The sequence below is a fragment of the Manduca sexta genome, chromosome 18 (assembly GCF_014839805.1).
Source record: "Manduca sexta isolate Smith_Timp_Sample1 chromosome 18, JHU_Msex_v1.0, whole genome shotgun sequence".
In the NCBI taxonomy this organism is placed as follows: Eukaryota; Metazoa; Arthropoda; class Insecta; order Lepidoptera; family Sphingidae; genus Manduca; species Manduca sexta.
Window position 1 is genome coordinate 10,374,999 of NC_051132.1, and position 14,743 is coordinate 10,389,741.

The 14,743-nt window shown below is 33.6% G+C and overlaps 1 protein-coding gene across 2 annotated transcripts; it reads right to left on the bottom strand.

Moving 5' to 3' along the window:
• Positions 1-3,967: 3,967 nt before the first annotated feature.
• On the bottom strand, positions 3,968-14,488 carry LOC115439724. 2 transcript variants are annotated; one of them, XR_005112548.1, is made up of 4 exons: positions 14,281-14,488; positions 6,739-6,908; positions 5,650-5,776; positions 3,968-5,378 (listed from the first exon to the last, which is right to left on the bottom strand). XR_005112548.1 is itself a non-coding variant. In XM_037440064.1 (4 exons), exons 1-4 carry the CDS (start codon positions 13,723-13,725, stop codon positions 5,215-5,217), a joined length of 714 nt encoding a protein of 237 aa, XP_037295961.1. In that variant the 5' UTR covers positions 13,726-13,869; the 3' UTR covers positions 3,968-5,214. The 2 variants fall into 2 exon arrangements, 1 of the variants encoding a protein (XP_037295961.1); XM_037440064.1 differs by lacking the exon at positions 14,281-14,488 and adding an exon at positions 13,473-13,869.
• Between the last annotated feature and the right edge of the window lie 255 nt (positions 14,489-14,743).

Below are 14,743 nucleotides of genomic sequence, written 5' to 3' on the forward strand. Positions count from 1 at the left end.
AAATGCTAACAAATATACGATACGTACAACTAAATAAACATCCTCGTTATACCAAATTATTTTAATTTTAAAACTTGTTCTATTCGAACGCTCTAAAACTACATAATTTAAAACAATAATTTATATTCTGTTAAGTTGTTTATCCAGATTGTTGCCATGCGGCTACAATCAAAGCCATTTTAATGTTGAATACTAGAATGTTTTCTAATGTATGCGATTTGGTTAATTGATTAAATAATATCTTAATAACAATTACACCAAATAATAAATTTACAAAGTATTGAAATGGTCATCTCGGTAGCATAGTTGTATTTTGGTACGACTGTAGTGCTGTGGTTTCGGGTTTTCCGTGTTGGGCCGTGTTGGGTTTTTACTGAGTATCATCGACTCAATATTCCTGTGGAACCACGTAGGACACAAAAACATAGAGCGAAACTCCAACATAGAGCTGAAATCTAGGGCGTAGCTACTGCTTTATCAGCTGTATCAGTGATATGAGGTCCGCGAGCGTTTTTCCCGGCGTTTCGAAGACTTTGAGGAGAAAATTATAAGGAATATAAGAACTACGATAAAATCTGTTAAAATAGTTTTACTTTAATGGAGCTGATAATTTTACAACAATACACATTAGATTTAAATAAAGAACAAGATTACCAACTGGCAAATGATAACGTGTGGTTACAGATGAGACAAAGAGCAGTAATATTTTTTTCTAAGATTACAAGCAAAGGTATAATATGCTACAGTTATGCCGTACAAAAATTGTTTCGTTTAATTAAGTTATTATAAAACCCAAACTAAAAACGGTCAAAATAACCCAAAAGGTAACGAAACAGGTTTACTTTAACGTCAAAATTCAAGGCGATCAAACTAACAGTTACCTAATTATTCCACATTTCAAATGTTTTAATGTAAAAAACACACATTAATATTAATTTTTATATTTTAGGATAGCCGGCCCTTAGCCTTCGCGTTTCGTCATCGAATGAAGTCCGAAGTTTCTAAGAAGTTTATTATTCATAGCAAAAACCGGATTACGATTATGTAGTCGGAAAAATATTTGACATTTAAATAGTGTTGATTTGAAAAGTCATCAATCGTCATCATCAACTGATATCAATATTGAAAGTAGCTTTGTCAAAGGAAACGGGGTCAAACAGATTATGATAGTTTTTATATTAACCGATTTCTAAAAATGGAGGTTTTGTATTCAACGCGTGCATGTACTTTTGTATGATGTACGTATGTATCTATGTATGTACCTTTGTATGTCCACGATGTTTTCAATACCACTGGTGTTATTTGGATAAGCATTTATTGTTATACAAGTTTAAATTGGCACCTTACATAGACATAAAGGAATGAAGAAATTATTTTTTTATTCTTCGAATTAGATGAGATTTAATCAGATTGTCAAACACTAATGATTCAAATTCGCATTTATGTTCCAGCAGAGACTATAAACGAACAAACCTCTACGACTTGTGACCAACACCGCTCACAATACCAGAATAACCGAAATTTATTTTGAACTAAATAACACTCTACTGAACTATATGTAACAGCAATTCATTCTTTATTACAGCGCTGGGAGGATTATTTCCTCATCATATTTAAATTTGAATACCATCATGAACTTACAGCTCGGGCAGTAAAAATAGCTAATGAAAACTTTAGGGTGCGTACAGTCTAGCAAAGCAAAAAAGCGAGCAAGGCTTGGATAATGCGCGTTTTCTGTTAGCGTATAGTTTGCATTGGAGTTTACTTTTTAATACCCTTATTTTAGAGATTTCATGATAGCGCATGATGACAATCTCCCAATTCACACGTAACAGGGAAATAGACTGTGCGCAGCTCGCGAGCATTCGCAAACGGTTGCATTCGCCAGAATAGTACGCACCCTTCTTGCGAGCAATATGACTCAAGAACCCACAACTAGGTACCTACTTACTACTATTAGTAATTTTTAGAGAAACAGTCGGTTTAGAAGTATGATGTAGTAATCGATCGTGAATATAACCTTAAGCATTAAGCAAGACTAAGTTATGACGTCACTGCCAAGTTAGCTTCTGCCTACACTCCATGTTAACCTTGTATATCTACACATTTATTTGAAGGTCGGTTTTATGTTTATTTCAAAATTCTTAGTAAACGGATCATTTATTTCATTTTGTTATTCTTTTATCGATTCTCTCATTTCATTAATCGTAAAAAAATATAAACTTGACAATGAAAAATAATTTCTTTTTTTACTGCGAATATGCATGAGTGTATTTTTGGCTGAAAGTATAATGTTGTCATTATCATTTATCGTTATCATTAGAGCGTGATAATTTAAATTACTTTTTATTGATATTTATGTTGTTCGAAAGTTACACTTTCATATTTCACTTAGTGTCAATTATTTTGTTCAAAGTGTACACTTTCCTTTATTATATCTACGGTTCGAGTAAATTATTGTAATGTTATTTTTAAAAAGATAAGTATATGATTTCATTTAGAAACGCACTGACAAAATCGCCCTGTATTATGTTTAAAATTATTCAAACGTAACATTTTTAACAATAAATGTAACCATGTGATGTTGTTTATTCTGTTAAAAAAATCGTGGCGTCAACTATAAGGCGAGCTCACTGTTTCTTTCGTCGCCTATATATTTACTATTGCAACATTTTTCATTGATGCTCGGCACCTATTGGTCACAGCGTGATGTCATATAACCTATAGCCTTCCTCAATAAATGAGCTATCCAACATTAAAATATTTTTTCAATTCGAACAGTAGTTCCTGAGATTAGCACGTTCAAACAAACAAACTCTTCAGCTTTATATAACAATATATACAGAAGTATAAATTAGAAGAACAGAGTTTTGATCAATTTGATTGCTGATAGAGGTAATCTATTAAAAGTATCTGCATTCACAAAGCAATATATTTGCTTAAGACAGAAATTTAATGATTAGTTGTAACCACTTAGGACGTATTACTACCGACACGTAATTAATTGTAATTGCACTTTAATTATATTTCCAATTTAAGATCTACTATTGGTAACTGAGTATATTAAACTGCCACCATAAGGAAAAAAGACGTATCTACATTAATTTTTATACGGCGCAAAATACGTCTTCTTTACTGAATAAGAATATGTAATTAACTTAAATTTGGAAAACAATAGATACGTCTTTTTTCCTAATGGCAGCAGTATAGGCAAAATATACTCTCGTCGAGAGGATGAATTTTGTAACTGTTACTTGGAAATTGAGGACTGAGGCCCTACCGCCGGATTGCGCAAGGGTGGATCCAGCTTTCAAGTAAGGGAGGGGACATATAGACGAAGTCTAGTCAGGACAGACTTCAAATCGATTACAAAAATAAAGTTAATTACAGTAGAAATAGTGTTATTTTAATGTTATTGTTAAACATCAAAATAATTTTAATCAGATAATGAAATAAATTTTCTTCTGAAATTAAATAATTGTATGATGCAAGTCTTTAACGTGTATTTGCTATACAAAATATTTATTTAATTAAATATGTCCATGACAATCATTAAAAAATTATCAGTAGTAACCTAGGCCCAGCCCAGAGGAGAAGGGTTGTCATGGCATCAATGACCCGCGTTGGATCCCTTTGGGATGGCGGTCTGTTTCTTCCACTAATTGTATTTCGTAGACATTTACACGGTAATATGATAATTAGTGTAAGGTATGTAAATTAAAATTATTTATCAGTACTCTCAGCTGAATTACCGCATTCTAAACAAATTTATCATGCCGAACAATATAGGTAATGAAACGACACATTTTATTATGATTGTTTTAAAATTCTTATTTTTAACATCGGAGTCGGAGTTTGTGGTTTTCCTAAAATTTATTTACGGGAACAATAATACCCAAGGATTGTAAATTGAAAAATAATCTCAGTAAAACAGAAACCATCTATAAAGGTGTATAAATTAACAAAATTAAAGATTTAAGAATAATTTATTATATTAACTTAAATAATACAAGCACAGGAATCTTGAATGTTCTTATAAATAAAAATAAATATTTCTTAAAATAATTCCAATTATTTATAAATTATTATTGAAAATTATGATATAAACCCGTGCTTTTTTTATTTAGCCTTGATATGAAAAATGAGGAAATATGATTGCTTTATGAAACTAGATGGCGCTATTAACTAAAATGGAGTCTTGCCAAAAACTCACCACCTACACAGTAGTCAGTACTCTATATCCGTTAAGAGGTACAAAGTATGCAAGAATTAAGTTACGTTTGTAGCATTTACCATAGTTTATAATATTTTGTCATAATTCATATGATGCACCTATTAAGGTGTATGTATATGCAAGGTATTAACCTTGGATATAAATATTATAGTACCCACATATTATAATTCTCTTAGACTCCTACTAATAAATAGGTTCATTTCCTCGACCACAGCAATTGGTAGACTCAAGATATCTTTGACAATATTTCATGTTCATAACATCATCAAAAGAACACTCAAAGGAACCGCAAGAAGCCACATGCAATCCTGTTACCGTTGGCAAAATGCAGAGCAGGGGTTTTATCTTAACTTTCAAACCATTTAAGTTCAACGTAGGGTCACAGTGTAATCGATATAATTTTGAGTCTTATTACAGGGTGATACGGTACGTGATCGCTGTGTGATGGCCGCTGAATCGTTCTCATCGATGTGTAGGTAGTTCCGAAGGTGTATAGAAACCTGGAAATTGGCGGTATTTAAAGTATTATATCAAATAAAGTTTTGATGTAACTTAGAAACGTTTTGTTTTATTTTTTTATTAACCCAGTCTTATAATAATATTATTTTTGATATTTTATATCATTTATTCGTAGGCACCAACTACCAAGTACCTAAATAAGTTTAATAAAATTAACGACTTCGCTATTAATACTACTTTGCTCTGTAACGTTGTCTCTACGACTAATTTACACTCGATTGTTAAAGTTAAGACAATTTTTTCCCAATCAATTTACACCCAAATTTACTAAACGCGCTAGATAGGTCGGCCCATTCTCTATGGAATGAAATAAAATAAACGAAGACATGGCCATGGCCTAAGAACGATGACCGAGGTGTGATAAAACATGTCGCAATCGTTTATCCACTCTAAATCCGTTTCCATAATATCTTCAAGGAACACTGCTACATTCTCTCCTCGCCTTTTACCATCTTAATATTTTAGTAAAAAGCGGTGGTCGGTGAGTTTTGACCGGTAGAGGGTTCAACTTTGACGTAATTTCCGTAAGGTGTGCTTATAGTTTGAGGTCCTGCTGCGTATGGCTCTAACATAACATTGATGTTGCTATCTACACCGTCAAGAGCGCCATCTCTACTCCATGAACCTGCAACGTTAAATATTTGTATTAGCGCCATCTATTGTGAAATAGATATAATGATTTGTACAATAAAATAAAAATTGCTTTATATTTATTTACTGCAGGTTATTGCTTAAAATATTAAATAGGACAATATTTAAAGGATTGATGGTATTATTATTAAAAAAACAAAATACTCCAACGTTAATATATACATTTAAAAATAATTAGAAACAAGCGTCATCTAGCGAAATCTAATAGTAACTGACAATTCGAAAAAAATGTCCCAAAATCTTACTTAAACTCGGTTCATCGTGAGTTTCATGATGACCGTTATGTATGTGAAGATGTATTTCCTTTTGATGTGGATGTGGGGCCTCCCAGCCCCCGCTATAGTGACCTTTCTGACCAAAGAGTGCGCCAATCTGGAATCGAACGACTATTCGTTAATAGATGTCGCTGTCGACCTTTAGTATTCTTTATTAAGTATTCTATTTTTAGCTATTATTCGTTTATTACATGGTACGGTGCCTACATACAAAAACAAAACACCACCACTACATTTAAAATTTCATATACTATCAGTACAATAACCAGGTAACTTGTGATTTTTTTTTATTAAAAATATAAAAGCTATACTTAATTTTTTATTATGAGGTTTACAACTATTTATTTTTTATATCATTTAGTAAATTCATGCCATGACGAGCTATAAACATGTTTAAATCACAGCGTACTAAGTTAAAAAAGTGAAGTCGGAAGCTAATGTCGCTAGGTGACTATGATAAGAATTTATTAAATTACACAAAAAATCTAGCAAAAAATTACACCTTCTAAACATATTTTATTACACACGTATGTTAAGATACATACATTCTCTCTGAAATAGGATCGCACTTTCACCATGTACAAAAAATATAATAAGAAAATGCAAAATATATATGTAACGTTGTCATAGCTCTATCAGGGCGTAAAATATTTTAAAATGACCTCGATTCATGCATACGATGATTGTGTGTATGTACATTTGTATTTAAATTTTTGTTATAATCAAATTATTTAAATATAAATTTTCCGGCTTTGTTATGCAGATGCGGTAAAACATGTTTACCTACATATTACACTTTGCAGTAAAACCACGAAACTGAATACATACCTAAATATCAATTTGTATTACGCTACATTTAGACATTTTGAAAATTATTTATAAATAATTCTCAGAAACTCTATAGAAACTGAGTGATAAATAAACTTTATTTATTTATTTGCGCATTATATACAAATGTATAACGGAAAACTTAATGTTTAAGGTGTTCGCTACCGAGATAAATTAGGTGAGCAGGTGCATCAAGGTATGTTGTTAATAAATAAAAAATAAATCAGTGACCTTAGCAGCTCCAGCTACCAACAGCAACTTCAGAATGATGAGGGTGATGACGAGCGTCTTCACGCCCACGAGTGCCGCAATCACCGCCCACGTGGATGCCGCTCCGATCTGAAACGCCAGCGGGATCAGCGCCGCAGCCAACTTCTTGAATGGCCGCCCGAACGTCCTGCCTGAAAAAAAAATTCAATTGTGATTAATACGACCTCCTTTTGCTCGCGGCCTAACCCGTGTAATACACCGTTGTTGGTGAAAAAGTAGCCTGTGACCACTCAAAATAATTACCTCCCTATTAGAAAAAGAATTTTCAAAGACACAGAAATAGTTTCAAAGATTAGCGCGGTCAAACAAATGAGTTTAAAATTGAAACTTAGAACATTAGTATAAAATATTTTTTTTTTCTATTATATTGAGAGTTCGTGTTGTCGAGGACCTTTTTGCCGCTTCTTGACAACGATAAATCGTGGCTAATCGAGTGGTTGAAGGTTTTGTCGACTTTAAATTATTTATTATTTAAATAAGAATATTCTAGATTTTTATCAAGGATCATAGTAGACAAACCTTCAAACGCTTAGGGACTTTAAAACTGTAAAATCTTCAAAATGTACAAATATTAATTATTTAGTTTATCAACAACTTATAAGTTTCTGATATTAGTCGGCAGCAGATGGCAACCATAAAAACTATATAATAATATGTTATGTATGTTGATTCGTGCAAAATAGTGCTTCTGCAGTTATACCTACTAAGTCATAAATAATGCATTCATAATTCGTATGTTTAACATTTTTAATGGAAATATTAATCGAAAATATAATTTGCACTATTTTAACAGCCATTTTTTTTATTTGACCTTTTTCTATGCAATGCCGAAGATGGCTCTATGGGGGCGTAAAATATTTTTAAATGGCCGCGACTCACACATTTGTATTTGTAGACTGTTTGATCCTTACCACTATTAGACATGGCACGCCTAAAATCGGATATTAAAAAACGCTTACGTATTGTATAATTTGTCACTGGCAATTTACTTAGCAAGAGTTTGTATCGTCATATACAATGCAGGTTGCAATCAAAATATTCGCATTGTTTTTGTTTGATAATGATCAATTATTATGCGCATTTAATAAAGGTTATTTACATTTAAATATTGTTTTTTGTGACATTAACATCATTAGGGACCGGTTAAAGTAATAAATCGGAACAGTCATCTCGCTACTTTCTCGCATGCCGAAGCGTATTGCCATCCTAGTTTCTGTAGAGCGTGCTCTGGGCTCTGAGTACAGAATAAATAATATTATGCTCTGAGCGTCTTCTATAGAGTGTAGATTGCTGGAACATTTTTTACTGCAATACGTTTTCTGCAGCAAGCGTTTTTCCAAAAAATAATGCCAAAGTATATTTATAGCTTTAGTACTATTGTATCAAAAGCAGTACGCGTATAATCTGCTGTAAACACTAATTATGCGATTATAGCGTTAATTTTTCTTTTCCGTTTACTCTAGCAAATAATTAGCTATTAAACGGTTAAGGTATCCATTTATTTCGTAGTCGAGTGTCTAAATAGCGTTGGAGAAGTACGCTATTTGGGTAAGCTCCAGCGAGATTGATTGCTTTAGTAAATACTTGGCCATTAAGCGCTTTAAGTATGTATTGATCAAAATTATTTGGAAGTGCAGTCAAGCACGCTATTGTGTTCGGCAAAGAGCGTTTCTCTCCAGCGCTATTTGGGTAAACTACAGCGAGTTTCCTCGACAGTGTTGCCCTAATGACCTTCAAGGTTACGGCCCTTACTTGACCAACATTTGACATAAATAACTAAAACTGTTAGTGTTCTGTACAAAATAGTATTCATTATTATTAATTTCAATTTCGTTTTATTGATCACTTGTTTACGTTTAGGTCATCGCCCGACACGACAGTGACGCGTATGACCCTTGTATTATGGTAAAAAATTTCTTGTTCCATTATTGATTACAGACACGTTTCGAAATTTATCTGTTTATATTAAAAATACAATACTGTAACTACTGATTTTAGTCATCGTTTTCATATTATTGGTTTTTATTAAACGGGAGGTAGATTTGGTTAGAGTGATCACGGATCCCAAGATATACCATTCTACTAAGGCTATATTGTTTATCACTCCGTAACAAAAAAACCTTCGCTATTAATGTATAACCGAAATGAGTGAAATAGATAGCCCGCAGCTTCGCCCGCGTGGTAATCAGTATGCCTCAAAATTTTTCCCGCATAAATCCCGACCCACGAGATTTTTTACAACCACGCCACCTCTTCAACAGTAAACTTTATATTACAGTCAATTTACATAAAACCGTAATGTATTATTAACCTAAACCTTCCTCAAGAATTTCACATTCTTTAATAAAAACAAAAAGTTAATTCAATACCACATAAGTTAAAGGAAAAAAACAATTATACTAATTAACTACAGCTGGTGCAACAATAGACGGTCTTATCGTTTCTTTCAGACAAGCTTAGGATGATATCTTTTCTACGGAGAAGTTAGATTATGGGTGTCCTTATTGACCGACTTCAAAAAAGGAGGAGGTTGTCAATTCGACTGTTTTTTTTTAAATAATATTTCATGAAGACACACATAATGTTGAGTTCAACAGCGCTGTTATGTATGTCGTTGAATAAAAGGAAAGTAAGGAAGCGATTCAACACGGACGGCCAAAGTTAGTGTATACTTTTTTTATAGGCGGTAACAAACGAGCTAGTGGATCACCTGATGATAAGTGATCACCGCTGCCCATAAACAATCATATTTCATAAAAGCGGAGGAATTTATTTTCTGGTGTTAATAATTATAGGCGCTCGGATAGCGACCACTGTTTACAAAGTGTAAATCCCGCCAAAGCGGCGCGGCGTAAGCGTTCCTCGATCTGTATATTCGGTTAAAAACAGGCCGGCATAATTGTGTCGACTAGTGAGGGGTAAACATCTCTCGCCAGTCAACATTTAATTACCGTCAGGTGCAGAAAGGTCAGGGGCGGCTGCGGTCGCAGACTAGACACTTCAATGTCAGAGGAAGCCCGCAGCCGTCCCTAATGCGCCGAAGAGGGCCACCGCGGAGTTTTAGCTGGTAGGCCGTGCATAGGTTAAGTTGTATATAGGGTTAGGGACTCGGCCCGGCGGTCGCCCGAAGGTCACCATCAAATCCGGGCGGCTCAACGTCGGGCCGTAAGGCACGGTTTCCCCAGCATAACCGCTCAGTCGCCCCCAACGAAGGTTGGGCGGTAGTAATAAGGGAATTTCTCCGCGAAACCAATAAAAAAAAAAGGTGCAGAAGGCTCACTTTGCAGAGCTTATAAAAAAAAATACTGATGTGTTGCAGGAATGAGGTAAAATAAGAAGCTAAATGCGATGAATTCGATAATAATACAGAAAGTATAATTGACCTTAGTTGCAATGAATTCAAACTAGGCTAAGTTTAATAAATGAGGCTTCAAAGTTCCGCCTGTCTTTTAAAAAACTTTGGCAGAACATAAATTGAAGTACAACAAAGTATTGATTTTTTCATATTAGGTATATACTCTTTTTAATATATTTGTTTAGAAGTTCTTAATTATAGTTCTAAGTATGTTAATATTCATTGCTTAACTCTTTTACTTTTTAATTTCGTTTTGTTCCCTGACGTAATCTCATACTTATTTGTCTTTAAGAAAAAAATTAAGAAACTCATCCACGATCATAAAAACCAACATTGAATTTTGTTTTAACATATTATTTGCACAATAAATATTAAATAAAATAATATGTGTAGTGTGTATAGTGTTTCTATGAACTCTATGACATAAGAAATCATTCGACTATACAGGCTGCATGTTAAATATTATATTTATTTTAATTTTCATTATACCAGCCTTCTTTTACGATACGATTACGATTTCGATTCACGGGTAAAGCATATTGGGTTCCTCTGTTCAGTATCAGCCTGGAGTTCGGAATTTGAGCCCGATATGGCGATATGCTTGCTTCATACCACGTCATGGGAAAAAATATAAATCATATTAATATAATCATATGGTGAAAATTGGGTGCCTTCCTTGCCCTTCTGTCTACCCCTTTGCATATTGACGTGATGTGTGTGTGTGTGTGCGTGCGTGCGAGTGTGTGTCTTTCTCTCTCTCTGTGTGTGTGTGTGCGTGCACTGTTGACGAGTCTTTTCTACTATGCCGGGAGAGTTTAGGCCTTGGTGCACCACGTTAGCCAAGTCCGGGTTGGTAGACATCACATACTTTCAAATTTTTTCTGATATTCCTGGATGGACTCAACTTTTAGATTTGCTTTAATCTTAAAGTTTTAATAAGATATAGTCAAAGAGTTAACATATTTTTTTAAAAATAGAGCTAAAGTGAACTTCTTTACTGGATATCCTCGGTTTGACCTCGGAAGTACGGGACCCTGACATATGGCAAACAAAGCCAGTTTTAAATGATGAGCTGCTTCCCCTTCGCCTCAGTTTCAGTTATTGCACAACACTATCTGTCCCTTACACACAAATGCAGTTTAATATTTTCATCTCACTCGCACGTCGCCCTTAAACCTTTCACGTAATGATATGACTTGTATTGAATATTATGTAGAAATTGCAAGAGCGCCGTCAGCTGCGTATTGACCTTAATCGCTTACATAGATTGGGTTTTTATTGCTTCGCGCTACGCTCTTTTTATTCTATATTTCTTCGACGCTTTTACATTCATGGGGAAATATCTATCCAATTAACTTCCAACTATTTAACCTACTAGTAGAGTTATCGACTTTAACAACTGTATAGGCAAAAATACTGAAGTTTATACAAACATGAGCGTTGATTGTCTAATAGTAGAAAGTAATTGTACTCCGGCTCTATCTAACTCACTTCCAACTATTTAGCCTACTACTAAAGTTACAAAAAATACTAAAGTATTTACAATATAAGTTGCAAGTTTTTACAATAAGTTACAATTAATCATAAATTGATCTTGATCTTCTACGTGGGTGCGGTCCTTCCACAAGCCGGATACTATTATCACAAAGATAGTCTCAAAAAGAAAATTGTTGCCAAACGCTGAATGATGAATACGTCATTCATGAGTCGTTTACCGTTACAGCACGCCGTGCTAGCTATATAACCTGATTAGTAAGCACTTCACTTTCCATTTCAAGCGGAATATCGAATGTTTTCACGGTCCATCGTTTTATGATTCAATGTTCGCATTCGTAAATAAATAACATTATGTTAAATTGTTTTGATGAAGATGCAACAGCTGTTGGTGATAGGTAAAGATTTTGGTTGATGTGAAATAGAAACATTTAGATCAAAGTAATAATTAAAAAAACTAAAGTTTCAACAAAAACATGTGCATACATTGTCTTATATGGTAAAGGAGATGCCCGACACTAAGAAAGTTAGATTTGTAGTAAATGCTTTGAAAAGTAAATTTCATGGATCCAGATTCCAGTGGAATTGAATTAAACTCACGAATTATAAAAAGACCAGTTAAATATCTCCTCAGATAAAACGTACCTACTACTCAGTTATTTCGCACTGATATACTGGGTTTGTAGAATTAGTCCCTTTGTCATCTTGCTGTTTGTTTCACAGAATATAAAGAGAGCACCAAATTGACAGTAAGGCAGCAGTACTATGAGGAAACTCTTGTGTACACGTTATTTATTGAGGGGACGCGAGAAATTCATCTTCAATCAATAGGTCATATTACATATTTCACGATAATTGGATACTTCGCAAACTGCAAACATCTTATTTAGAATTATAGACCGTGGACACTTTGTCGGAACCTCGAACTGTCATACTAAACGTACTTTTAATGTATAAGATTTTATTAGAGGTGCACTGAAGGGTTGTCTGTTGTGTTTCATCGTGCAATTTTAACAATGTACCCTGAGGAACTCTCGTGGTATTTTTTAAGATAAATATATTCATTACACTCAGATTCTACAACTTTAATCTATAAAACTTTATTGAATGAACATTATGATAAATTTAAATGTGGCTCGTAAGACATAACGCAGTGTAAATATTGATTATCTTCGGTAAACTTTTGTCGATTTTTTTACGACTACATTATATTTTTCGAAGTATAATTGTAAATCTAGGTTATTTAATTGTAAATCTAAATACGTAAGTCAGCAAGGTTATAAATATGACAAAAATTATAAAATAATATTATTTTAGATATAAGCGGCGATAGCCGGATTGGTTGTGGAACGGACTACCGAGACGAATGTCCGCAGGTTCGAAACATAAGGGCACATACCTTTGACTTTTCTAAAATTATGTGTGAATTATCGCTTGCTTTAACGATGAAGGAAAACATCTTGAGGAAACCTGCATACCTGAAAAGATCTTTATAGGAATTTCGAGGGTTTCTGGAGTCTACCAATCCGCCCTGGCCAGCGTGGTGGACTAAGGCCTAACCCCTCTCAGTAGTAGAGGAGACCAGTGACCAGCAGTGGGACAATATTTATTACAAGACTGATATTATTATTATATTATTTTAGATCTTTATAGGGAATCCTACTGCAAAAGCATATTGATAGAGTCGAGGGTTGATAACGAATTTATGAATTAGTTATTTGTAAACCATTTGAATATCTCATTGACCATTTAAAATAGAAAAGGGAAAACAATAATTTAACAAATATTTAGATCACGATTAGAAAACGAATCATTATGACAGCGAAAACGAAAAAAACACACTCACCAAGAGATCTCTCATTCGTTGATTCTTTTTGAAAAACGTCCGTAACATAATCACTTTGGTTTTTAACTTTATATATAACACTTAAGTCTATATTTTTGGTTTCGTTTTGTTCACTTTTCACCAAAGCACTGTGGGTTGCAGCAATATTTAGAAGTAAAATAGAGATAAATATTAAACGGGAATGTCGTATTAATCTTAGCAATATGTGGAAGCATGGTATGAACCATTTAATTATCTCCTTTAAGTCCATCATTGTTTTATACACTCTTTCGTATAATTACGTACGCAACGTTAGCTCCTTCTATACACATCGTTTCTCGCCAAACGTGGCGGCGTCACTGACTGTTAACCGAGCTTGCGCGGGCCATTTCTTCTTTCACTTGTTTGTAGAGATGAACAGCCTACCGAAGTTTTACGAATTTGAGTTATCGATTAAATGCGTTTGCGTATTTAAGAGCAACTTAGAATGATGTTTTACACGATTTGTACCTATCAGAGTAAATGACCCAATTAGTTGGACACATTGGTAATAAATAACAAATTGTTAATACGCCCGTTTTTAATCAGCAAATCGGATTTCATTACACATTGTATGATAATAAAAAAGTGCGGTTTAATTAGGGACAAAATGCATCGCATCATAATAAAAAGATTATGTTTTTAGTACCTACCATTACGTCATAATACGTATTTGAAACCATATAATATTTCATTTGTAAACGTTAATACCTGCAATAATGGCTTTTAATACCTGCAAATTTATAATTGGTTATTGATAATGACATACCACTTTAAGCTAAATACAAACCTTAGAACTTTTATCGATTCCTATTAGCACATCCCTAATCTCGTCACGACTCTTATTTTGGCCGAAACTTTCGCTCCATCCATTGATATTCACATCCTGGCCGATTTTACCTTAAATTCAAAGAGAATTAGTTAAAGTTACAAGCATTGTCAGTAAAACAGAGCATAGTCGTTAAAAGTGAAAGTTAAACAAAACCCATCATAGGTTAGGCCCATAACCTACTAGAATGTATTTACATTAATTATGAATTTTCATAGAGTATTGTTTTCGTAAACAATACGTTACGGCCTAATACTGAAAAAAAAAGATGATTCGATGATGATTATTTTAGAATATAGTAATACAAAATAGACAATGGCTTCTTTAAGTAGAGCAATACAAGCTCTATTTTTGAGAGGCCTAAAATAAGGCGAATTAATACAAAATGACATAGACAATATTTTCCATGATTATACCACTTATT

Excerpts from the sequence above, each read along its gene's own strand:
- LOC115439724 (XM_037440064.1), bottom strand. The coding sequence starts at position 13,725 with ATGATGGACTTAAAGGAGATAATTAAATGGTTCATACCATGCTTCCAC. Across the intron at positions 6,909-13,472 it reads AACGAATGAGAGATCTCTTG|GCAGGACGTTCGGGCGGCCA; the intron begins GTGAGTGTGTTT and ends TTTTTTTTTCAG. Across the intron at positions 5,379-5,649 it reads TCACGATGAACCGAGTTTAA|GTTCATGGAGTAGAGATGGC; the intron begins GTAAGATTTTGG and ends TTAACGTTGCAG.